The 26,650-nt window shown below is 36.9% G+C and overlaps 1 protein-coding gene across 2 annotated transcripts in view; it reads left to right on the forward strand.

Annotated features, from left to right (window-relative positions):
* Positions 1-26,650, forward strand: part of LOC150083221 (uncharacterized) — a 354,281-nt gene that overhangs the window by 59,744 nt on the left and 267,887 nt on the right. For both annotated transcript variants that reach the window (XM_090377110.1, XM_090377111.1), the window contains exons 3-4: positions 6,207-6,313; positions 21,057-21,352. In XM_090377110.1, the coding sequence (XP_090233236.1) occupies positions 6,207-6,313; positions 21,057-21,352 (403 nt within the window). The remainder of the gene's footprint in view (positions 1-6,206; positions 6,314-21,056; positions 21,353-26,650) is intronic.

Here is a 26,650-nt window from a genome sequence, read left to right on the forward strand (position 1 = left end):
TTCAAATTGCATAAATTTAATTCATTTGATTAACATAGCTGTGATTTCTTATTATCAAAAATATGTAATTCTTTTTGAGAAACATTATTAGAATTTTTAAGTCTTCAAATGTTAGTCTAATTTTTCTTCCCCCACCCATATTTTCTTGCAGAATCTACATTTTCAATTCATAGAATACCATTTGGGAAACAACATAACATGAAAGATGCAATATATTTTAATGATGTTAGTATGCAGATGAAGGAGAATTTATACTATTGTTTCCCCTATTAAAGGTTTTACTGAATGTGAATGGGATGTTAATATCATTTATTTATCAATTGGACCATATTAGTAATGGATTATCTATTAACTCAAAAATGACTTCTGAAATGATTTATATAGATTATAGATATTTTTAACTTGGTCCTTGAGGTTGTCACAGACATTCTCTCAGATATGCCAGACAAGCTGTTCTTGCTACCTGGGAGTCTAAAACGCTGATGGAACTGATATTCGGGTGACACTTAAGTCAAGTGGACCCAATTTCGGTGAAGTCCGGACGGTCTATGACAGCCAAATCCTCTGCTTGCACCTTCACGATGGTGGGACTGTTAGTAATCCTGGGTATAACCTCCATGCACAAGTACATGGTGGGTGACCACCCAGGTGTGAACCAACGTAAGCAGGGGTCGAGGTGTGGCGCCCACACCACATGGAGGAACGCCGCCCCTCTATGTTACCAGGCAGTACTAGGTGGTAGATGACTCTAATCAACCGGTGAAATACCACCACTTTGCTTATTGGAGGCTTGAAGTGGTGGAACCCATGTTTAGTCTCTAGAGCTAAGTTCCGGCCAACCCTTCCCTATCTCTTCCATCATGCAGTATGATTGATGATTTTTGAGGTTATGATGAATGTCGTGGCGAGATCCAATATTCCTTACATTTCGGGGGTACAGCTCTAAAACGGTGTTCGCAGGCCGGCCGCTAGATAGTACACTGGACCAAACCTATTGGTAACTCTATAGGAGGCTTCCGGATCAGCTAGTGTATAATCTTGCTACCTCTACTCTGCCAGATAGTGACTGGAGGGAGTCCGAGTAGTGTGTATGCGGGGAGCATTGTCGAGGCCACGTTATGTCAAGGATCTGGGTATATTCTTACCACATGTACGCCATATCCAAAAATTTCATTACTTCATACAGCATGTCCCACCCACTTTTTCTTACCATTGAATACACCATGAATTGTCCAAATAATAGAGCAAGCTTATATGCGAAAAGATCTAAACCTCCCAAGGACTTCCTAATTCATTTCACAAATATATGTGGTCTCAATTCCAATCTCAACGATGTCCATTTCCACTTGCAGTCTTCCAAACCCCATGTACTTTTTCTGACTGAATCTCAGTTATCAGTTGATTCAACTACTTCTCATCTCAGATGTCCAAATTATTTGCTGTATGATTCCTTTCGCCTCAAAGGTGGGACTTGTGCATATGTACGTTCTGATATTCCCTGTCAGAGACTTGGCAATTTGGAATCTCCTCTCTTTGATCTTCTCTGGCTTAAAATCTCTCTACCTCATTGTGTCAAATTCATCTGTTGTCTCTACCGTTCTCCCAACTCCACTAATCACTTGGAGCTCTTTGACTTCCTCTCTTTGCAACTTGACTTTCTCCAGTCCAACTTTCCTAACAGTGAGGTAATTTTCCTTGGTGATTTTAACGTTCACAACTCCAGCTGGCTTCCATTTTCTAGTCACACCAACCCAGCAGGTCGAGATGCTGAGGCTTTTGCAATTACTAATGACCTAGCACAGATTGTTCATTTACCTACAAGAATACCGGACAATCCTAATCATACAGCCAATACGTTTGATCTTTTTCTCACAAACAACCTTTCTAAGTACAAGGTCGAAGTGAGAGGTCCTTTAGGCACTTCAGATCACAACTTGGTGATTGTCTCTTCTCCAATGGAACCTTTATCTCATGGCTATTCCCAACCTCATATTGTTTGGCATTACAAGAATGCAAAATGGGATGACCTGCGAGACTTCTTTTCTTCTTTTCCTTGGTCTGATTACTGTTTCAAAACTTCTGATGTCAACGTTTGCTCAGATCGTGTCAGTGAAATTATTCTTGCAGGAATGGAATCCTTTATCCCACACTCCACTTTAAAATCTCGTCCTTTATCTAAACCTTGCTTTTCCAATAAATGTGCTAAGGCTGTCCAAGAGAAGAATGTTGCATATCGTAATTGGCTTGTTTCTAATTCTTCAGTTTCATTTTCTGCCTACACCAAAGCTAGCAACAATTGTAAAGCAGTTATTAATCAGTCCAAACTAGAGTTTGAACAGGCTAACAGTAGAAAACTTGCTTCTTGCCCTAATGGTAGCCGAGCATTCTGGTCTCTTGCCAAAGCTATTGGCCGCAACTTTTGCCCATCTCTGCTCCCACCTCTGTCCAAACCAGATGGTTCTGTTGTCACTTCAGCCAAGGATAAAGCTGACCTGCTAGCATCCCATTTTTCTTCCAGCTCATGTATTAATGATCTTGGTAAAACACCTCCCATCATTCCTAACACGCTCCATTCAATGCCTCCTGTGGTCTTCCGTCAAAAGGATATCAGAAGGATTTTGATGAATCTTGATGCTAAGAAAGCTCCAGGTCCTGATGGTATTTCTCCACTTGTTCTCAAAACCTGTGCCCCTGAACTTACTCCTATTCTTTGCCGCCTTTTTTCACTTTCTTATTCCAAAGGTGTTTTTCCTTCTGCTTGGAAATTTGCTCATATCCAGCCAGTTCCTAAAAAGGGTGACAAATCCCTCCCATCCAATTATCGTCCCATTGCAATTACTTCTACTCTTTCTAAAGTAATGGAGAAATCAATTAACCGCCAACTCTTAAACTACCTAGAAACCTTCTGTCTGATCAACGATCGCCAGTATGGATTCCGTATGTGTCGATCCACTGGTGATATTCTGGCTTATGTTACCCATTTATGGACTAATTCAATGGAAAAGTTCGGTGAAACACAAGTAGTTGCTCTTGACATCTCAAAGGCTTTTGATCGTGTTTGGCACAAAGGTCTTCTAAATAAGCTTCCATCTTATGGTTTGCCATCTGTTTTTAGTAATTGGTTATCCAGTTTTCTCTCTGATCGCTCACTGAGGGTGATGGTAGATGGCTCTCTGTCTTCTAACTTCTTCACTAATGCCGGTGTCCCCCAAGGTTCAGTTCTTTCCCCCACTCTTTTCCTCTTGTATATCAATGACCTTCTTCCATTGACTGGAAATCCTATCCATAGTTTTGCCGATGATAGCACATTGCATTCAACTTTCCATTTTGAGAAACCTTGTCCTGCTCAATCAGCTTCAAGTTCTCGAAAATCTGCTGCCAATTCTTTAAATGCCGATCTTCAGGTAATTCTCTTGCGGGGCAAAGACAACTTAGTTGATTTCAACCCTTCTAAAACTCAGTCTTGTCTTATATCTCGCAAAAAAGGATTCTTCTGCTCCTATGCTTATCTTTAGTGACACTTCGATTTCTAGGCAAAATGATATATCTCTTTTGGGGATTACCCTGACTTCTAATCTCTCTTGGCACAAGCACATTACAAATATTGCTTCCTCTGCATCTAAAAAACTTGGTTTTCTCTTTCGCTCTCGGCGTTACTTTTCTTCCAAACAGCTGCTCACTCTTTATAAATCGCAAATCCGCCCTGCCATGGAATATTGTTCCCACAACTGGGGTGGTGCCCCCAAAACCTCTCTCTCAGGCTTCTTGATTCCATTCAGAAGAGGGCAGTTAGGTTAATTAATGATTCATCTCTAACAGAGTCTCTCCACTCGCTTTCTCATAGACGTACTGTTTCTGCTGCATGCCTCTTCTACAGATACTTCCATGAGCACTGTTCTTCTGAATTGGCTTCTATAATTCCCGCTCTCTCTTTCAAAACAGTCCGAACACGTGCCGCCACCAGCCAACATCCATTTACTGTCCAATTTCAAACTCACAGGACTAACTTTTCATCTTCCTCATTTATTCATTCAACAGCTGTTTTCTGGAACAACCTTTCTTCATATATATTTCCTGAAAATTACAGTCTACAGAAGTTCAAGTCTAATGTCAACAAATATCTTCTTTCATCTTCTCAAGATTAGACCGGGATTTGAGCCCGTCACCACCAAATACGGAGGATGCGGAAAGGTCAGGGAATGACCACCGCATATTCCAGGAGCAATATGGCCTTAGTTGCTAATGTTCCTAAAAACCAAACAACAACATCATCTTCTCAATCTCCAACCCAAACGCGGTACTAAGTACTATAGGTTCTAATACTTCTCATGTTTGGGGTTTTCATAAAAAAAAATAATTAAAAAAATACTCTTTTAATAGTGACGAAAAGATGTGCATTGCGTTTGTTTGTATGTCTGTGACCACAGTCATCGCTCAGTACAGCGTCCGTATCGGACAGTTTATTTGAACATTGTACAGTTTATTACAAAGCAGTTCTGATCATGGACAACATGCCAAGACATCCAAGCAAAGAAAGCTTAGAAGACTTGAACCATCATATAAAAATTTTTTACATGCCTCAAAACACTACATCTCTGATTCAACCAATGGGCCAAGGTGTTATTGCTATGTTTAAAGCCTACTATATAAGGAACACCTTTTCCCAAGCTATTAAAGTGATCAACACATGGTGAAAATGTACCGAGCCTAAAATAGTTTTGGAAATTCTACAACATTATAGAACTGCCATCTGAAGTATTTCCAGTGTCTGGGATCAAGTGACTCAAAATCCATAAGTGGAGTGTGCAGGAAAGTTTGGAAGGATTGCATAAAGGAGGCCCAAGAACCTGATGATTTGGTTGAGAATGTAAAAAATGCAAATTGTTGAGCTGGAAAAAGAAGCAGGACTGGACGAAATTGACAATGACAAAGTACAAGAGATGATCAACAACAGGGATGGCCTCTCTAATGAAGAACTGGTGGAAAATGACAAAAAAACAAGAGTGTGCAGTGCAATTGAGGGAGATTATCAAGACCCTACAGATGAAGAGCCGATAAAATCACTAACTGTGAAAGGACTTAGTAACCCTTTCGAACACTTTGAAAAAATGTGTGATTATTTCTGGCAGAATGATTGACTTGGAACAAATTTCAAAGGTAATAAGAAGTTTAAAGAAAGAAATGAATCCCTTCACGATTTTGTACAATGAGAGTAAGAAGGCCAAAGTACAAACCAAAAATCAACACATTTTTCAGTTTTGCCTAGCAATCATCAGATTAATAAATTTGTGATTTTAATTGATAGTTTAATTTTGATACATAATGTAGTTATTTACCACATAATTATATACGTATGTAATGTACAATTTTTATATGTATACATATTTTGACCAACATTGTGTGTCCTTTTACTACTATTTATTATTGATTATGAAATATCCCATGGCATACAGGCATACAACACAACTCACAAATGCATATGTTACCTTATGGGAATACGGCACTCGCTTAGTGCTCTTTTTTTCCGGAACGAATTATCAGCATTAAGTGGGAGTCACCTGTATATTCTTATGCTTTATGTACTTTACATTGATATTTTGATGATAATAACAAATAAATAATTTGTTTATAATATAAAAGAGATAGACAGTTGTATATTTTATTTGTATATAGCTCCCATTTAATGTTTTTCTTGAGCTTAATGTATAAAAATCTTGCCCCTCCAAGATTAATATTAAATTGAGGTTCCATTGCTTCTTGGTCGCTAGGGATTTTTTAAGTGAACTCTGGGCATTGTGGGTTTTGAATATGACACTGTGTTCTCTGATAAGAAAAGAGGAGAACAGTTAAAAAAGAATAACAACAGCAACAAAAAAACATCTACATAAGGAAAATTATCAGTACCTTCAAATCCGCTATTCAGTCTTCCTGCTGCCATTTCTTACCAACTCAGCAATTGTTTATAAATATCGTTTTCTGGTAGCATACTCATAGTGCTCATTTTATTCAGTTAGGATGCTGCATTTTTGAGTTAATTGTTTACTATATTCTGCAGTAGTTAGTAATTAGGTCCCTGCCCTATGTTCTAAGTTGTAAATTTGATTAAATATGACAGTTAACTACCAGAACCACGAGTTTTAGAGAATGTTTTAAATAAACAGTATCAGAATAAAGCTTCTAAATTTTTTTTTCTTCTTTTTTTTTAGAAAGGTTTAGGGTTGGCGTGATTAACTGTACTGGAGAATGCTTTGGATTCATCTTTGTGGATTTTAATTCAACAGTCCGACAAGTCAGAGAAGCAGTAGAAAGTCAGGTAAAACTAATTTTTCCAGAATATATTTTAAATAAAAATTGGTAGCAAAAATATTTATGGGGCAGTAAACAATAGGTAAAAAATGTATTAATTTTGTGGTAATATTATAAGGCAGCCTTGCATGGCAACATTGTTTACATAGCGTGCTACTCATACACAGTCGAACTTGGTTATAACAAGCGCGGAAATAACGAGATCACGGCTGTAACGAGCAAAAAGCCATAATGATTTTAATATTTGCTTATTTTTATACAATTGCTTGCTGTTATAATGAGTGTACTACACAGAATTACCGAACAAATTTTGATAACTCTGGTAGTCGGGAAAAAACCCAATTCTTGGAATAGACAAAAATGAAAAGGGCGGCTTAGCTTTTATGACCACCTGCATTGCATCAGATTAGTGGCTGGTTTTTGATCTTGCCCTTTTGGGTATGGGGGCTATACAATAGTGCATTGGCACTTGTTGCATTACCCTATTTACAGATTGTCTTGTATTCATTGAACCATAAATTTATTTCATGACCTCTAAGAACTTTGTATGCATTTTGGGACTTCTAAGAACAGGGATGGCCTCGTATGTATTTCGGGACTTCTAAGTAAGTTGTATGTATTTCGGGACTTCTAAGTAAGTTGTATGTATTTCGGGACTTCTAAGTAAGTTGTATGTATTTCGGGACTTCTAAGTAAGTTGTATGTATTTCGGGACTTCTAAGTAAGTTGTATGTATTTCGGGACTTCTAAGTAAGTTGTATGTATTTCGGGACTTCTAAGTAAGTTGTATGCATTTCGGGACTTCTAAGAATTTTGTATGTAGATCACTTTACTATAATTTTAAAGTTAAATCAGTTAGAAATGAACCTGTCTCTCGATTCGTGAAAAAGTCGAAATTTATCATGAGCTGGAACGTGGTGCAAAAAATGTTGAAGTGTGTGAAAAGTTTTCTTTGTCCTCTTCAAGTGTATTGACATTGTGGAAGAATAAAGATGTTTACATGTTGGCACTGGAAAAGAACATAACTGAAAAAAAAAAATTAGAAGTGTGAGGTAACAAATGTTGAAGAAGCATTGCTTCAGTGGATCACTACACAAAGAAGTGCTGGATTTTCAATAAACGGTCCGATCTTGAAGGCTCAAGCTGAAAAATTTACTAAACAGTTTGTACGTTACGACGATTTTGTATGTAACAAAGGTTGTCTGGATCGATTTAAAAACCGACATAACATCGTTTATGCAGAAATTAGTGGAGAATTTGGATCTTCAGATCCAATAACAGCAAATGAATGGGCAGAAATCAGGAAAGATTTCAATGACGAAGACATCTACAATACTGACGAAACAGGACTTTTTTTATAATTTGACACCTGACAATACATTTAAATTCAAAGGGGAAAAATGTGTTGGTGGAATAAAATCAAAGGCTCACTTGATGGTGCTCATATGCACAAATATGACAGGAACTGATAAAAAAAAAACTGTTTGTTATCAGAAAATCGTTAAAACCTCGGTGTTTCAAAAACGTAAGGAAACTTCCTGTGGATTACACTGCAAACAAGAAAACTTGGATGAGTTCGTATATTTTTCAGTAATATGTAAATGATTGGAATAAGGAGCTATTCAAAAACAAGAAAAATATTTTATTGTTAGTTGCACATCCCCAGATTCAAAATTTGTTCACCATTAAGCTGGTGTTTCTGCCTCCCAATACAACATCAATTTTACAACCAATGGACATAGGTGTAATCAAGCGTTTGAAAGGATTTTCTAAAAGATTTCTAGTTCTACATCTGATCAATCAAAGAGAACAGAAACTTACCGAGTCAATTTATTGAATGATGTGTGGAACAACGTTACTTCAACAACCATATCGGATTTCTTCAAGAAATCGAAATTAAATTCAAATGAAATATCAATTGAAGATGATGGAAACGAAGAAAACAACTTACCATTATCCGAATGGTAGCTACATGACAATGTTGTAGGTTTTAATACAGGTAACATCCATGAATTTGTACAAGTTGATGGCAACTTATTAACTAGTCTTCCTACAGAGAGTGACATTGTAGATGCTGTGCTCAACAAAGATGATAAAGATGATGATATGATGACAAGTGAAAGTGAATCAAAATCAGTGCCGACAAGCTCAAGGTGCAATGGATAGTCAATTTTTTTGAAGGAACTGAGGGAAGTAATGAGACTTCTAACACATTCAGTGTTTTAAGGGGAAACTTAAGAAATATCAAAGTGAAATCTTTAAAACAAACATCAATTTTAAGATTCATAAATAAAGACTAATCGAAATCATGTTTATTATTAAATAGTATTGTTTTTAATTACAGAGAATTAAATTGTGTTTCATATTAAGTGTGTTATAGTTTATACCAGCTTATTAATACAAATAATATGCAGGTATATACAGCAGACTCTTGATTTACCAGGATCTGATTAACCGGGACACTTCACGACTCCAAATTAAAAAAAAAAAAAAAAAAAAAAATCAGCCAGAAATCTTATAAAAAATTCAAGTATTAAATATAAAAGTATAAACAGATGTTTTGCAAGTTGTAAATAAGCAACAAGAAGCAGTGATATAAGTTGTCATTGGGAGATTAGTGTACCTATTATATTGCTGTCGCCGCCTCCGTAGCCAGGTGGGAAGGAGCAGCAGTGCGTAGCACACGCTTCTTGATTAAACCGGGGTTGGAGCCCGTCACCACCAAATACAGAGGATGCGGAAAGGTCAAGGAATGACCACCGCATTTCCCGGAGCAATATGGCCTTAGTTGCTAATGCTCCTAAAAATCAAATAACAAACAAACAATATTGCTGTCTTCACACCTGCTGCTCAAAAAAAAAGAGACCAAATGTTTGGTTTGTTTTAGTGCATTGTTAATTGTTGTGTTCCATCGCACCGCAAAAGGGCAAATTTGGTTTTGTTATTTATGTCAGAGATGTTGAAAATTTTTTTGCACAGTAATTTTTTTTTATTTAGAAATTGCGAAAATGATGGGCAAATGCAAGAGTTGTGCTTTCATTAAACAAAAACTTGAAATTATTCAAAAGTTTGAAAACGGTGCATCTGTTAAATCTTTAAAAAACCATTATAATGTTGGTGACCAAACCATACACGACATTGTAAAATATAAAGGGAAGCATCATATTGGACAGGTGGGTAGTGCATGGTAAATTTTTTAATTTTTTATCTATCGCCATACTTTTTACGTAGGTTGCTGAACATTTTTTGATACAGTAAGTTGCCGACTTACATAGCTTTGGACTTACGTTACGTTATTTATATATTTTTTATATGACTGAAGATTTCAATGAAGAGGACACACATTCCATAATAACTTAAAAACCCATAGAATTCCAGCTATCGGTATTATTGCAAATTCAATAAGATCGAGTTTACTACCCGTTTATAATTAGATGCACTAACAGAAAAGCCCAGTAACCCAGAAAGTGCAAACTGTTTTTATTGTTTTATGGCAGTGACCTCCAGAAATGTGCTTTAGTAAAATGTGAGCTTGCGTGGGGTGATAATAGTGAGTTTTTGCCTTAACCGTGTAAAGTTCTTCACAGAAAATTTAATTTTCACTGTTATCATGGTGCCAACTAAGAGAATAAGTAACAGTGGTACTAGTAAATCTATCTAGAAAAGGAAAGCGATCGAGTTGGATCAGAAAATTAAAATAATAAGGATGTATGAAAATGGCCAAACAAGTATCGCATGGAATTCAGATTTGTCAGTAGCAACGGTGAACACAAAGAAGAAAGACAGAATAATCGGCACCAATGAAGTCAACTATAACCAGGTTGTAAAACCTGGTTATAGTTGACCATATTACCATGCCTGTCCATATTACCAGGGCTACGAAATACATATCAGTTTTTACAGTACAATAACATGCGTTTTTTTCTTCCTTTATGTTTTCTTTTCTTATGTGCTATTCCGGCAACTTCAATTCAGTCCCCAGATAAAGTTTTTTTTTTTAAATTGAGCTAATTAAAAATATATAACTATTTTTCTTCATTCTTCTGATGATATTATGTGGTTTTTGTAATTTTGGCATATCAGGGATATAGTAGCAATATTTTATTAATCATTCGTGAATTACATAAAACTCTACTTACGGAATAAGTCCTGCAACATATCTCTTACGTATGTTGGGGACTTATTGTCTTTTTGGATTATCTGGGAATTTTTTTTTTACCATCTGTCCCGGAAAATCAAGTCTACTGTACTTTTATTATTTTTTTCTGTTTAATATTTCTTTTGTTTTTTGAATCTATCTTTTTATCAAGTTATTGAGAATTTAAAAAAAATAGGAGGTAGTTTTAACTCATCATTGATATAAAGTGTTCATTGTCTAACAGCCCAATGGGTTTCCTCACCTCTCCTATCACTGATATAGTGAGTAATGGTTTTAACGAGGAAATTTTGTCGGTCCCTTGATGCTTGTCATAACCAAGTTCAACTGTATATTACATTAATAAAGCTGTTCCTGAATGTACACTGGTGTACAAAACTTAAGGACCAGTCAGATTTTCACCTGTAGCCCTCATAGGAGTGGCCTGGATATGGGAAAAGCATGCCAGAGGAACCTCGTGAGGTACAGAAATGACGAAGGAAACAAAACGGTACGGAGGGACTTTATTCAAAAATGGCAACATAGCACTGGCTGCCATGATACAGATACATCACTGCCAAAGATGGAACAAAGGGAAGAGGTGGTCCTCAGTAGGAGATATGGCCACCCATAATGTCGATGCAGGTTTTGCATCGCCTGTCCATATTTAGAACAGTGTTGGTGATAAGTTCTTGCGGTGACATCGTCTATTCCTCTGTCAGCACCATCTTCATCTGGTGAACATTTTTTGTGGGTGTGGACATGCCGCTAGGCATCTCCCCAGTGCTTCCCATATGTGTTCGATGGGATTTAGATCGATGGAATGGGCAGGTCAATCCACACGAACAATGTCCTCACTTTCCAAAAGCATATCAACAGCTGCAGTGCAATGGGGTGTGGTGTTATCATCCATAAACACTAACTCGGGGGGCCAATGGCACCTCGGAACAGATGCACATGGGGAAGGATTACCTCAGTACATTAGCGTGCACTGGTTACAGTACCGCCTTCCAGTATCTGGAGTTGTGTACGTCCAACCAAGATAACGCCTCCCCAGACGAGAACACCTCGACTGCCATATAAATCCCTTTCAGTGATGTTTGCGGGGTGATATCATGTGCGAACCTCTCGCAAGATTAGCTGACGTTCAGAATCGCTGCTGAGACTGAATCTACTCTCATCAGTAAAGAGTACTGATGAGAGTAGTACCTTATCGCATTGCGCTGCTGTCCAGTCCTTTTGTTTGATGCACCACTGTAAACGGTGTCTCCAATGGGCAGGTGTTAAAGGGACACAGCATACTGGCCGTCGAGCAAACAGTCCACATTTGTGGAGTCACCTGGCCACAGTAAACTGCGATATCCTGCGTCCTATGCAGCTGGTCTGCAATGGATCCTGCTGTCTGCTGTTGGCCTCTTGGCCTGTAGCAGTATATAGCGGTCATCATTGGGTGTTGTTTTCCGTGGATGACCACCACTGGTCCTTCAAACAGCTGTATCCGTCATTCTGAAGGCCGACCACGCATGTGAGATGATGCTATGGGCAATACCAAACTCTGCAGCCACATTACTCTCACTTTGACCTTCCTCGATCTTCCCAATTATTCGATCCCGGGTAAAGTCATCCAGATGTTGTCTATAGCACTGTATGAAACCAATTGAACATCTGTAACAAACGTGCTCACCATTCGGTAATTTGCACATAACTGCTGCTTTTATCTGTTTATATGAGCCCTCTCATCATGATTCAAATTTTTGCATGTGAACCAGCTTTCTACTGAACTGCCACAGTTATGCAAATCGCCACAGGCTGTTTCGTTTGATTTTGTGATTGTAATCTTTAGAAATAGTGTTGGTCCTTAAGTTTTGAACACCAGTGTATATTTGCATATGATCTTCAGGGATTTATAGTTCAGAGACTGAATATTATAAGACTTATTGTCTTCAGAGACTTAAGGTTGAGAAGTTTTGATGAAGAATTTACTTCATGAAATAAACTAATTTTTAATTATAAAATCACTTGATTAATCCCTTTTCTCACTAAGTTATGCAAATTGTTTTCTTAATATTTTAAATAAGAGTAAATATTCTTGTAAATATTCCTAGATACAATCATTTTTTATTTGTATGTAGCTCCCATTTAATGTTTTCTTGGTTTTAACGTACAAAAATCTCATCCCTCTCACATTAATAATAAAAATTGAGGTTCCATTGCATCAGGTTATCAGCTGAGGATACTTCATTCATTATTGTTTAACTATTGTGGCCTTGCGCTATTTAAAAGCATTATAAGTAGTTAGCTTTGAGTAATGTAGGATGGTGTGGTGAGTGAGGAAGTTTCATGGGCTGCCATAATTTCTTGGCATGTGTGATTGAACCCAGCTGTTAATGTTGCTGTTTTTACTTCTTATTTTGTGTAATTGTTTTGATTAAAAAAAAAAAAAATTAAAAGTAATGATATGAATGAGAAAGCTTTTATCTCTGGAAATAATATACTGATTAAGTAAAATAATTATAGGCAATTGCCGTGATTATGCTCTGCAACAGTCTAGGATTCTCCATGAATTCTCAAAGGCTTCATCAATCAGGTGGCAAGGTGCAAGTCCTCTTGGAAGACCTGCACCTATTCTGTGCTCTAAGCTGACTCCTCAAAAGTGGTATAGTTTTTGATTTCTAATGTTCTTTAATTTTACTTTGATTACAAATAGCTCTTTATTCTGGAAGTCTTAAGAGAGGAGCCAGGAATGGAAAGTCACCTTTATTTTTTGTTTTTGCAAAGCATACTAACCTTCTTTGCTTAGTTACTAATGTACACTGCTGTTGCCATGCTGTGGTGGGACAGGAAACCTGGTTGGTAAAGACAAACCTCCATCTGAAAGGAGCAAAATGATTTCTCCAAATCCTGCTGGAAATAATGACTCTATACTGAATAACCACCTAATGGTTGACTCATCTTCATGTACTGTAAAGTGACAAAAAGATCCTAATAAAATAAGAGCTCTCATGGATCATATTTTATACTCTGTTCAAGACCACTATCTAATTCAGCGTTTCCCAAACATTTTTAGTCACGGAACACTTTTCATCTCACAATATATTTACAGAACACTTACAAAACACAAGTTATTTGTTATTTGATTTTTTTTTTAGGAGCATTAGCAACTAAGGCCATATTGCTCTGGGGATATGCGGTGGTCATTCCCAACCTTTCTGCATCCTCCATATTTGGTGGTCATGGGCTTGAACCCTGGTCTAATCAAGAAGCGTGTGCTACGCACTGCTGCTCCTGCCCACCTGGCTACAGAGGTGCCAAGAAACACAAGTTTAGCAGGAGTCAAAGAACTGTTTGCTAATATTTTATTAATACGACCAGGAGCCTCTTTATTTTCAACATATGTAAAGCCAAAATTTAAATAACTGTCATCATACTTTCGTTTTGGTCTTTTATTAGTTGGTTCCTGTTTTTTCACTTCGGATTTTTGGGGAACAAAAGACTACGATTGTTCATCCTCACTTTGAAGTGTGACAATATTGTGTTCGTTTTCATCGACCACAGTTGCAATGCTAGAAGTACTTGCTTCTTGTGTAAAAGTTCCTTTTTTCAACCACAAATCCATAGTCATTTATTTTAATAATAATATTTCGAAATACTAATAATTATCAAAAAAAATTTATGCAAGGAAATGAGTTTAGTTATGATATCAGTTTGCTTCCCCCTCTCCTTCAAATCCGTATACTCAAGGCTAAATCACATATGAATGGCATATCAGATCATTACATTGCTACTTTTTCATATGTCATTACCTCCACGCATACTTCTCTATGCAAAAGCTCGCCAAAATAAAGTGTTCTGCAGTCTATTTGAATATTAGTCTATGCACTATATTAATAACCGAAAAAAAAAATGTTAAAAATTACAATGATACAAAAGTGGTGTATGCTACAAATATGCAAATTTTATTTTATTTCTTTTTTAATTTTATTATTATTATTTTTTAAATTATTAACTAGGGGGCTTCGCTCACTGCACTCACTTCTTTTAATAAAATAAAACACTTACAGAACCTTTGGACTCTGTGTCTGTCTCTTCCTCAGCTATGAATACAAAATTATCTATATACTATCAGTGTAGATACACCAAAGACAACTAAAAGAAAAACTACGATTGTAGTGTGAAATGCATCATTTCGTCTGTATCTCATGTTGTGCTCGTCCTTCAAAACGAGTTACCATGTATTGCACTACCTCGAATAAGTAACGCTTCACTAATAAAGAAGACTATTGTCATTTATTCTTGGTGTGCACACCACCCAGACGACACCGTTTCAAAGCTAGTTGGCTTTTCATCGGTGGGTGCCTTTCACACTACGATCATAGCTTTTCTTTAAGAGTTGTCTATGGTGTATCTACACTGATATTATATTGATATAGCATCTTAAACTCTTAAAATATTATGCCTTGTTGCATTTAGTGTATTTAAATAAATACGTTACATGTGGAAATCAAGAATGGTACTGCGTGGTGATGTTAGATAAACATAGCACGCAAACATGCTTAAACAGAGGTTTCTTTTACCACAGTAAAACAAGCTTCTGTTACTTATTTTTGTATTTGTTACATATTACCAAGTAACCCGCATCTCTCCCATTGGGTGTATAAATATCGTTAGGAGGAAAATTATTTTAATGTATAGAAAGATTACGATTTTTCACAGAACACTTATTCACATATCATGGAACACAGTTTGGGAAACACTGATCCAATTACTCCATCTTAGAAAAAGTCCAAAAATGCCTAATTGGCCCCTACTTTGCCTACCCACTGGCTAAAGGCAAATTTCTACATATGTATTCTACAACTGTCTTTCCTCAATTTGAATTTATGCCCCCTCAGGTTCTTAATCTGAGCAAGGAGAAGAATCCCATCAGCATTCTGCTTGCTCAACCCATTCAAGGCTTTATACACCTCAATCAGATCACCTTGCAGGTACCTACTCTCCAGGCACTGCTTGCAGAACTTAAGCCTTTCTTGGTAAGAGCACCCCTTTGTTCCCCTCAACCAGGGGAATACTTGGATCTTAGAAAGGTTTTTTGATACTATTGCACATGGAAGACTGCTGCACAAATTGGAGCAGTGTGGCATTGGAGGCAAATTGCTGCTATGGATAAAGGGGTGGTTGAGGGAGAGAAGACAGAGAGTGGTAATAAATGGACACTGTCATCGTGGACTAATGTTATTAGTGGAGTCCCTCAGGGTTCATTGTTGGGTCCATTGTTGTTTTCTGTATTTATAAATGATATTGATGATGGTATATCAGGCTTAACGTCCAAGTTTGCAGAAGATACAAAGGTTGGCAGGGTTGTTAAGGACACTACTGATGCTATACTGCTGCAACAGGATCTGGAAAGGTTGAGCAGATGGGCTGAGAGGTGGCAAATGAAGTTTAAAATTGACAAATGTAAAGTTCTACATATGGGAAACAGCAACCCCAGAGCAACATATCAAATCTGTGGTACTACACTGACAGTAGAGAATGAAAAGGACCTAGGGGTAATTGTGCAGGCAGATATGAAGTTCTCTGAGCTACTCTTGCAGACGGGCTGCAAGAGTAGCTCATGGTGTCTTATCAATGATATACAGGAATTTTTCTAGCAGGGATAAGGAGGTGATTATTCCCTTGTATAAGGCAATGGTCAGGCCACACCTTGAATACTGTATACAGGTCTGGAGGCCTCATTTCAAGAAGGATGTAGAGCTGCTGGAATGAATACAGAGAAGGGCAACAAGATTAGTGAATGGAACAAAGGGTTGCCCTTACGAAGCAAGGCTTAAGTTTTGCAAATTACAGTGTCTGAAGACTAGGCACCAGCGAGGTGATCTGATAGAGGTGTATAAAGCTTTGATTGGTTTGAGCATGCTCAATGCTGATGGGATTCTGCCTCTTGCTCAGAATAATCACCTGAGAGGGCATAAATTCAAATTGAGGAAAGAAAGATGTAGGATGGATGTGCGGAAATTTGCTTTTAGCCAGCGGGTAGTTGGTTGGTGAACAAACTTCCATCCCTTGTTGTGGAAGTTGATAGCCTATATAAATTTAAGGCTCAGCTGGACAGGTATTTCGGAGCGGAGGGGTGAAGTGGAAGTTTTTTTTTTTTTTTTTTTTGACTGATGCTGCATAAGCTTGCTTTCTTGCATCATATGCCTCTACTAATGCTAATGCTAACCAATCTTGTGGCCCTTCTTTGTACTCATTCTAGCAACTCTACATCCTTCCTAATATGAGGCCTCCAGACCTGTACACATTACTTAAGTAGGCACCTCCGTAGCCGGGTGGGCAGGAGCAGCAGTACATAGCACACGCTTCTTGATTAGACCGGGGTTCGAGCCCATGACCACCAAATACAGAGGATGCAGAAAGGTCAAGGAATGACCACCGCATATCCTGGAGCAATATGGCCTTAGTTCCTAATGCTCCTAAAAATCAAATAACAGACAACAAACAAACAGTACTCAAGATGTGGCCTGATCATTGCCTTGTGCAACGGAATAATAACCTCCTTGTCCCTACTAGCAAAATTCCTATATATCAGTGACAAGATGCCATGACCTGCTATGGCAGCCCGTCTGCACTGCTCAGTGAACTTCATATCTTACTGCACAGTTACTCCCAGGGCTTTTTCACTTTCCACTTCCCCGAGTGTAGTACCACACAGTTGGTATGTTTCTCTTGGGTTACTACTGGCCATATGCAGTACTTTGTATTTGTCAATGTCAAATTTCAGTTGCCACTTCTCAGCCAATTTGCCCAACTTATCTAGATCCAGATCCAGTTGCAGTAGCATACTGTCTTTTGTGTAATTAAAACCCTGCCAACCTTTGTATCATCTGCAAACTTGGACATTAAGCGTGATATATCTTCATCAATATCATTGATTAATACATAAAACAACAATGGGCCCAGCAGCGAACCCTGGAGAACTCCGCTAATAACATTAATCCATGAAGGGCATTGTCCATTGATTACCACTCTCTGTCGTCTCCCACTCAACCATCCCTTTATCCATTCTAGCAACTTACCCTTAATGCCATACTGCTCCAATTTGTACAGCAGTCTTCCATGTGCAACAGTATCAGAAGCTTTTCTGAAATCCAAGTATATGATATCAAAATTATTTTTTGCATTCATTTCCTTTGTGACTACATCATAGTATCCAGTCAAATTGGTCAGACAAGACTTCCCTTTTACAAAATCATGCTGTGTCTTAACTATTACTGCAGTCTTGTCTAACTGATCCTACAATGCTTCTTTAACCAGTGACTCCATTATTTACTCCAGAACACAAGTTAAACTAACAAGTCTATAGTTACTTGTGTCACCTTTTGAATCCCCTTTGTGAATTGGGGTTACATTTGCACACCTCCAGTCTGTGGGGACCTCCCCTGCATCCAAGGAAGCTCTCATAATAATTCTAATAGCTTAATTACTTCATTTGCTGCCTCCTTTAATATAACCGGATAGATCCCACCTACCGTAAGCTGTTTTCCTTACGGTAGGTTGTTTAACTTCAACAATTTCTCCTCCACTTTGCTCTCAGTTATTACAAAATCACTTAGCTTCCTCTTAGAATTTGATCATCAAGCTCAAGGACCTACTTTTCACAGGTATTTGCTTAAACCAAACATTGAATATTACTATGTGAAACAGTATCGTATCCAGGAGTAAAGTAAAAGAGGTAGAGTGAATGTATAAGTGTTAGGAGTTAATTAGCAAATAAGGGAAGAAGAACGAATCATATTTTTTATATAAGTCAGATTAACTAGTGAAGGGAAACCGTAATAAGACTAATACAGAACCTCCCCGACTTATGGAAATTCAACTTTATGTAAGTTTTTGCCGGCCAGTGCAAACTTAAAAAAATTGTGGAAACGTATTTTGCATCCTGTAGGAATAAATGGAGGTATCATGAAAATATCGTAATGTGAACCCAATAACACATTGTTTTTTTTTTTTTTTTTCTTTCCAAGTCCTTGGAAGTTTAAAATTTTGCTATATTACGAAGCTATTTATCTCTCTAAGAGGTCATTTTTATAATGGAACACTTTCATGTTATCATATGTTCCGTTATAAGAATCAATTTTGAACGCCTTTGTGATATTTTTCTAAAGCACCTTTCTGGAGGTAATGAACAAAAAACAATAAAAACAATTTGCACTTTCCAGTTTATTGGGCTTTTCTGTTAGTGCATCTAATTATAAACGGGTAGTAAACTTGATCTTATTGCATTTGTGATAATACCGGTAACTGCAACTGTGTGGGTTTTTAAGTTATTATAGTGAAAGGTGTTCCCCTTTACTGAAATATTCAATCATATAAAAAACAGATTTTCAGAAAATTCTCTTCATTCCTATTTACATATTACAATGATGAAGGGAAAGCGACCAATGGAAAGTGCAAGTGGTGGTAGTACCAGGAAATGAAAGAAAATTGATTTAAATACGAAAATGATTAAGAAGTACAAAGCACGACAAAGTTTGTCATCTATTTCAAGGGAATTAGGTCTCGCTGCTTCAACAGTGAATACTATTTTAAAAGCCAGTGAGTGAATAAAAGAACATGTTAAAGGACCAACACATTTAAGATCAACAGTGATCACAAAACGGCATTCAGGTGCTATATCGAAGATGGAAAAGCTGTTAATAATATGGATGGAAAATCAGATTCAGAAGCAAGTGACCCTGAGTCCAATAGCCTTTCAAGCAAAAGCAACAAGTATTTATTACGATATTAAGGATAAGTACAGCAAACCCCAAACCAAGTTCATGGCAAGCAACAGGTGGTTTAATAGGTTCAAGCATCACTCTGGTTTCCACAACGTTAAAGTATGCAGTGAAGTCACCAGTGCTGATTCTGCAGCTGCAGAGAAATTTTGTGATGTGTTGAAAAAAATTATTGATGAATGTGACTATTCCACAGGTCAAATTTTTAACGTTGACGAGACTGCTCTCTATTGGAAAAAAATGCCAGGTTTCAAGGCGTCAAAAGATAGGGCCACGCTCTTGCTTAGGGCTAATGCAGCAGGAGATTACAGATTAAAACCACTGCTTTGTACCAAATGTGGAAATCCTCATGCATTTAAGGGCATCAATAAAGCCACCCTACCTGTGTATTTCCGATCGAACCACAGAGCATGGATAACAATACAGTATCTTTCTTTGAGGATTGGTTTAAATGCTACCTTATTCCCTAGGTTGAAAAATATTGTAAAGACAACAACGTTCCTCTCAAGATTTTGCTTCTATTAGATAGATAATGCTCCTGGACATCCTATGCATCTAGATGATTTCAAGTGAAATGTGAGAGTCATATTTCTACCGCCAAACATGACTTCACTCATCCAACCTGTGGATCAGGGTGTTATTTCGAATTTAAAAGCATACTATTTAAGCACAACATTTGCTCAGGCATTGTCTGCAGTAGACGATGAGAAAAAGTTTGTCAAGAGACTTTTGGAAATCTTCCAATATTTAACACGCCATCTTAAACATTAATAAGGCTGGGCAGAAATTACTAAAAGTTGTTTAAATGGCGCATGGATGAAAATATGCCCATGGCACGTAAAAGGCTTCGAAGGATTTGAAAAAGATGAATCATATGAAGAGGTTACTGATAAGATTGTAAAGGTTGCAGAGCTACTTCAGTTGGAGGTTGGTGCCAAAGACATGGAGGAGTTAGAGGAAGAAGAGAATAAATTATCTAACGAAGGACTTATTGACTTTCAGGCAGCGAGTGAAAGAAGAAAATGCTGATGAAGCTCAAGATGAAGCAAATGAGGAGTCGAGACGCTTAATCACCAGAGAGATGGCAATTGTATTTCGTGAAATTGAATCGGTAATGGCAAGGTTTGAGAAGATGGATCCTGACAGCAAACGATTCTTAAAAGTTAACAGAAGGGTGAATGATATGCTTGCTTGCTACAAAGAAATCTATGATGAAAAGAAAAACGCCACCGTCCAGTCATCCATTAATATGGTCTTTCGTAAGGTTGATCAGTCAACCCCCCTTCTAAATCTCAACAGCCCTCAACCTCTGCAGTGGTGTACTTATCAGCTGAAGACGTCGATTCTGGCAATGATGCTCAAGAGGTAAAACTTACTGTGGTATGTCTGTCTCCTCTCTTTTTAATTTTATAATTTTGAAATTTTTTTAAATTGCACGCTTTTGTAATTTTTCCTGCACATGAGATAAAAAATTGAATAAATATAATAATTCTATTTACATGTTTGTCGGATATTTCTTTTTTGATTCAATAAATTCAGCGAGCACAATTGCAAGTGCTGCACAAGCATGGGGGAAATTACAACTTATGTAGAGTTCGGTGGAATGCAACCCTTACTTAGTCGGGGAGTTCCTGTATTCACAATTTTATTGTTGTTATTTCTATATGAGGAAAATATGTGAAAATATGTGAAAATCATGAGTGAAAATATTTCTATATTTTCACTCATGATTAAAGTATAAAACTTTTATTTCTCATCTTGTTGAAAGCTAAATGAGATTACTTTTAATTGCTTATTTTTGTACACACACACTTTATTTATTTTATTATTTTTTTTAGATTAAAGACATAAGTGGTGTGCTAAAGTCATATCGATTTATAGAAAGGAATGGTTGGCCAGTATTGCCAACTCAAGAAACACTGTTGGCTTTAGTTGACATCTTGCTTGGACCTAATATATGTATTCAACATGAAGATAAGCCTTATTCTCCATCTTTTCCAACGGATATAGCTAGACCATTTTCTGCATTACCAGCTCGAAGGGCCACATTTAGTTCTTCTGATAATGCTCTTATGACATCTGATAACCTTGATGATAATCCTGTAAAACGCAAAAAGTCATCTAAACTAATCAGGTATATTTAAATCTTTGTGAGTGATTTAAGTGTACATTTTTTCTTTCACAGTTATTTCATTTTATTTCAAAACAGAAACAGAATTCTGTGATAGTTTAAAATATAAGCATTTCTGCATAAAAGAATTTTGTGTTGCTTTGCATAACCCTAGAAAACCAAAAATGTGAGGATTGCTCTAAAAGAAATGCTCCCTTTTTTATAATGCTATATTTATTCTATAGTATTGTTACTCTTTGTTGTCTTTTTTATGTTAATGACATCTTTCCATAGGTGGTGTTGCTATAGTAGTTGTCAAACAAAGGTTTTGACTTCAAGACTGTGCTTCAAAAGCAGCATGATGTTGTGTTATTGTTATTGAATTCTTGTGCATGAGGAGGAGACTATTGGAAACATCCATGTGACCACAGAAGAGCCTGGGGTCAATGCTATTAGTCAGTCAGTCACATTATCATTTAGACTGCAGCATAGTCAGTCACATTATCATTTAGACTGCAGCATAGTCAGTCACATTATCCATATGGCATATTGATAATGTCCGTAGAAAACTGACATGTCAATCTGTACAATTATGTGCGCATCAGGCAGCCACAATCAACAGGATCAGATGCTGATATTGAAATAGAGAGATAATAATAATGCTAGACAGATGCATAACTGTTAAAAGAACTGTCATTCTACCTAACTTGGGTGGAGCGGTGATGTGCAGAATATTTAAATGGTTGGCAATATTTGCAAAGGTTTTTCCATGTGTTTTCCTTGACAGTTCACAGATGCCAACAAGAAGCAGTGCAGAACAGAAACATTTGTTTAAAATTGCTTGCATGCCTTGATAAAGACAGGCAATTTCTGGCATGTATCTTGACACAGGGCAAAACCCAGTTGCCCTATTTCTATTTGAACCAGAGACAAAAAGAAAAATCCATGTAGCATCATACACATTATGGCAAAAGAAGTTCAAGACTGCACCCTCTGCCTGTAAACTTGTGGTGGCTGTTTTGTGGGACATGGGGGGGTTGTTATCACGTTGGATTTATCAAAATGAATCACCATTAGTTCAGAGACAGACTTGAATATGTAGCAGAAACTTCTGATACAACTGTATCATGTTCAACTGCACAAGGTCATGCAGCCTTAGTTCAGTTGTAGGTTGCTATTAAAAAAATTCAAGAACCACATTGTAAACAAATGAGAAATAACCAGAAAACTCTTACAGGTTTTTAGACTGCTACACCTTGGAGAAAAGTTCCTTAGACAATTCTATCTTGTTAACTTCATCCCTCTACTTTAATTAATCTTGTTAACTTTAAACAGAACCACTTTGAATTGGGGGTCCCATTTCCAATCCTCATCCGTTATCCCACTAGAGTCCAAAAATTTTATTGTGGCTTACAATTCATTTGGAGGCACCTAACTTGTAAATTTCATTCCGTATTGATTAATTAATTATTTGTGATTTTAAGTAAGTTAAATGATGCTTGATACTAATTTCATTGAAGTTGTTTGCCTAGAGAGGCTAACAAAACAGAAGAATAAATTTGTTTCATAAAAATGTTCCTAGGAGAAGAAAAACTCAAGTTAAGATTTGGCAAAACATTAAACAGGCATTTATTTTTAGTTATCTCCAAAGTATGCAGTCTTCTTATGGTAAACCCAAACATGAAAGATATTAGAACTTGAGTACTATGCATGGGTGAAGAAGGGTTAAGAATTATGGGTATGGTTGCTAAGAAGACAGAAGATACTTGTTGATGTTTGATGTTTTTTTTTTTTTTTTTTTTTTGGGGAGCATTAGCAACTAAGGCCATATTGCTCCAGGATATGCGGTGGTCATTCCCTGACCTTTCCGCATCTTCCGTATTTGGTGGTGACGGGCTCGAACCCCAGTCTAATCAAGAAGCATGTAATACGCAACTGCTCCTTCCCGCCTGGCTACGGAGGCGCCCAGAAGATACTTGTATTTAAAATCATATACTTTACTTAGAAAATATATTACCAAGGCTTATGAAAAAAGGAAACACTAAACCACATTATAATTAATTTCTTAAATTAATTCATTATTAAGATTGGAACTGAGATCACATGTACTTGTGAAATGAATTATGAAGTGTACTAATTTTGAATGTTTTAAAATTTAGTTGAGAGAAAAATGGAAATAACAGTTGCATTATTTGTATATAAGATGATTTTGGGATTTTTAGTGTTAGATATATGACCTGCAGTAATACCTAATATGGCATGCAGGCCAGGAGCCAAAAAAAAAAAAAAAAAAAAAAAGGTCAGCTTATTCTTCAGCTGATTTTTTTTTTTTTTTTTTTTGTCCACTGGCCTCTTTTGGCTCAAAATATAACAGAGCAAAATAAATTGACAATATACCTATAACAAATTAAAGTATACCAATATGTTAAGTACAACTATGTATCACTGCATTTAAAAAATAAGGCACCTCCGTAGCCAGGTGGGCAGGAGCAGCAGTGCGTAGCACACGCTTCTTGATTGAGCCCGTGACCACCAAATATGGAGGATGTGGGAAGGTCAGGGAATGACCACCGCATATTCCTGGAGCAATATGGCCTTAGTTGCTAATGCTCCTAAAAACCAAATAACAACAACATTTAAAAAATAGCTATTGATGTATTTGTATATATAATTTAACATTTTTTTCTAGTGTCTATCTTCTATCACAAATATATATGCGATATCTGAAATGGGTTGGGAAAACAACCTAGAGAAATGTTTTCAGTCTTTTTCTTTTTTCCATTTTTATTTCCAAATCACTTTGAAATGTGTAAGAATTTTCCAGAACGCTATATATATATATATATATATATATATATATATATATATACAGGTAGGACCCGTTTTAGGTTTCAGCAAAACAGGTTGTAAAATGAAAAGTCGTAAAACAAGACCAAATTATAATGTAATTGAATAAGATAGGTGCCGACCGGGCTAGCCGGGTGGATAAAGTGCCTGCCTGGCAACCCAAAGGTTGCGGGTTCGAATCCCGCCTCAGGCTTGGATCAAAGTACTGCAAAAACCTTGGGAGGTGTATTATGGCCACAGAAGCCGATGCACCAACAACTACCAAAAAAAAAAAAAAAAATAAATAATAATAATAAGATAGGTTCCAAAATTCCCAAAAGTTTTCCAAGTATGCGCTAATATTTCTGTTCTTTATAAATAATTAAATATTTTAAACATTTAATGCACATATTTTATTTATACTTATATATAAAATAATTAATAAAATAAAATTTTACTTTGGTCCTGTGGAGTCATCACTTGAGTACTCAAGTGATGACTCCACTACCCGTTTCATCCACATTAAAAACTAAATCAGGGTGGTAGTTGCCTTCGTCTATTAAGCGTTTAAATTCGGAAGGATACTCTTCCACCACTGCAACGTCAGCACTAGCAGGCTCACCACACACTTTCTCATTTGAATTTTACAAGTTTTTAAACTGATGAAACCACCCTTTGCTGGCCGTAAATGTTTCAGTGCTACCAGACTCCTCACATATTTCATCAAATAACGACTTTGCCTTTGTCCAGAATTACCACCTGTGTAACAGGAATGTTATTTTGGTTCATATCATCAACGCACAACACTAACAATTTCTCCATTTTTTTCCATTGTTTCCCTGCATGAATAAGTTGTTCTGAAGGATGACACACTTGTTATCCCTGTGTGTGTGTGTGTGCACGCGCGCTTAATTTTATCAATACTGTACATAATCGTTGATACAGTAGAAGGTGCTAAACTCAACGCCTTACACATATACGACCGATGCTCACCAGACTCTATGTGACGATCACATCCATTTTCTCCTTAATTGTTAGTATTTTACACTCTTTTTGCCACCCCTGGAACTGCCCTACGCTTAGAGCTCATGGTTACACAAAAATTATTATTAATGAGAAATAACACTGTGTAATCCGTTAACAATTGAGGGAAAATTCACAATGAAATGAACATGGCACACTGAATATAAACAAAGAACCACGGGGGCTCACATCTGGTGAGTATGGGCTTGGCACACCCAAGGTCCTGAGCTGGATATCATCATTCTTCTCTTTCTTGGCGATTCCCTTCTACTTTTGACTCTCTCTCAGGGTAACTTGGGAATTTTTTTTTTTCCCTGGTGCAGCATAAGCCTCAGGCTTCCTTGCACCATATGGCTATTAATAATAATAATAATAACTCTTGGCGTAGCTATCATTCCACCCACAATGCACCATGAAAAACAAAAGAAACACCTAGTCCATTTTTGGACTTGCAAGTGTTGCTGCAACGTGGTACCGAGTTGTGATTTTTTTGTTATTTTAAATTTTTTCTGGTAATATTTTGAAACAGTCGTTAATGTGAAAAGTCGTAAAATGGACCATCGTAAAACGGGACCTACCTATATATATAGGTAGGTCCCGACATTAATAACCTGACATTAAATTAGATTAACATAAAAATAATAATGATAACAACTATTGTACCTAAAGCAGTGGATCCTAGGGCTTTAACTGCTTCTTCAAAAGGTCAGCAGCCAAAACCGTAGGAGCCACCGCAATAAGCAGGGTCTCTGTTTCTGTTATGATGTATACGTATGAAACGTATACATCATAGCCGACCCGACAGAGACCAAAAGAAAGGAATAAAATTCAAACATAAATAAAAATAAATATATAAATATAAAAAGAGAGTTAAAAAGCTAAAATAATGCCAATTAAATCTTGTTAAAGGAAAAATGAATGAAAGTTTGAATTCAAAAAGAAGACAAAATACAGTATGAAATTTAAACAGAGTAACTTTAGGTAATGGAATGAAGTCAACTTACTGTGTGCTTAGACCAGAATCGGCAAAATTAGCTGCATATGGTGATTACAGAGTAACATCATAGACCCAAAGATGAAAGCTGATAGTTCTCTGTACAATATATTTATATCAGTTGAAGTAACCCCGAGTGAGGGGAGGGCAGGTGTGATTTTGTCAAAGTGAACTGTACCCATGTGACGGGGAAGTAAGCAATTAAACAGATGAGGCCAAGTGCCAACAAAGGGAAAATCAATGACTAGCAAGGTAGTGTAGAAAAGACACTAAACTGTTTAATCATCTCGATATTGCTTTCAGCCAGCCTAATCATGCATGAGAAATAAGTTGTAGTAATTAAGGATTGCAGAAAGCAACTGGAAGAAGGGGAATATAGTTGTGCTTGGGTTGTCCGCGGTTGCTAAACCCATACTATAGTTGGTCCCTGGACGGATGACTGGACAAATGCCTCATGTGTTTAAGTCAGTATTGGTATT

The sequence above is a fragment of the Mastigoproctus giganteus genome, chromosome 7 (assembly GCF_048544385.1).
Source record: "Mastigoproctus giganteus isolate SK-2022 chromosome 7, ASM4854438v1, whole genome shotgun sequence".
NCBI classification, from domain to species: Eukaryota; Metazoa; Arthropoda; class Arachnida; order Uropygi; family Thelyphonidae; genus Mastigoproctus; species Mastigoproctus giganteus.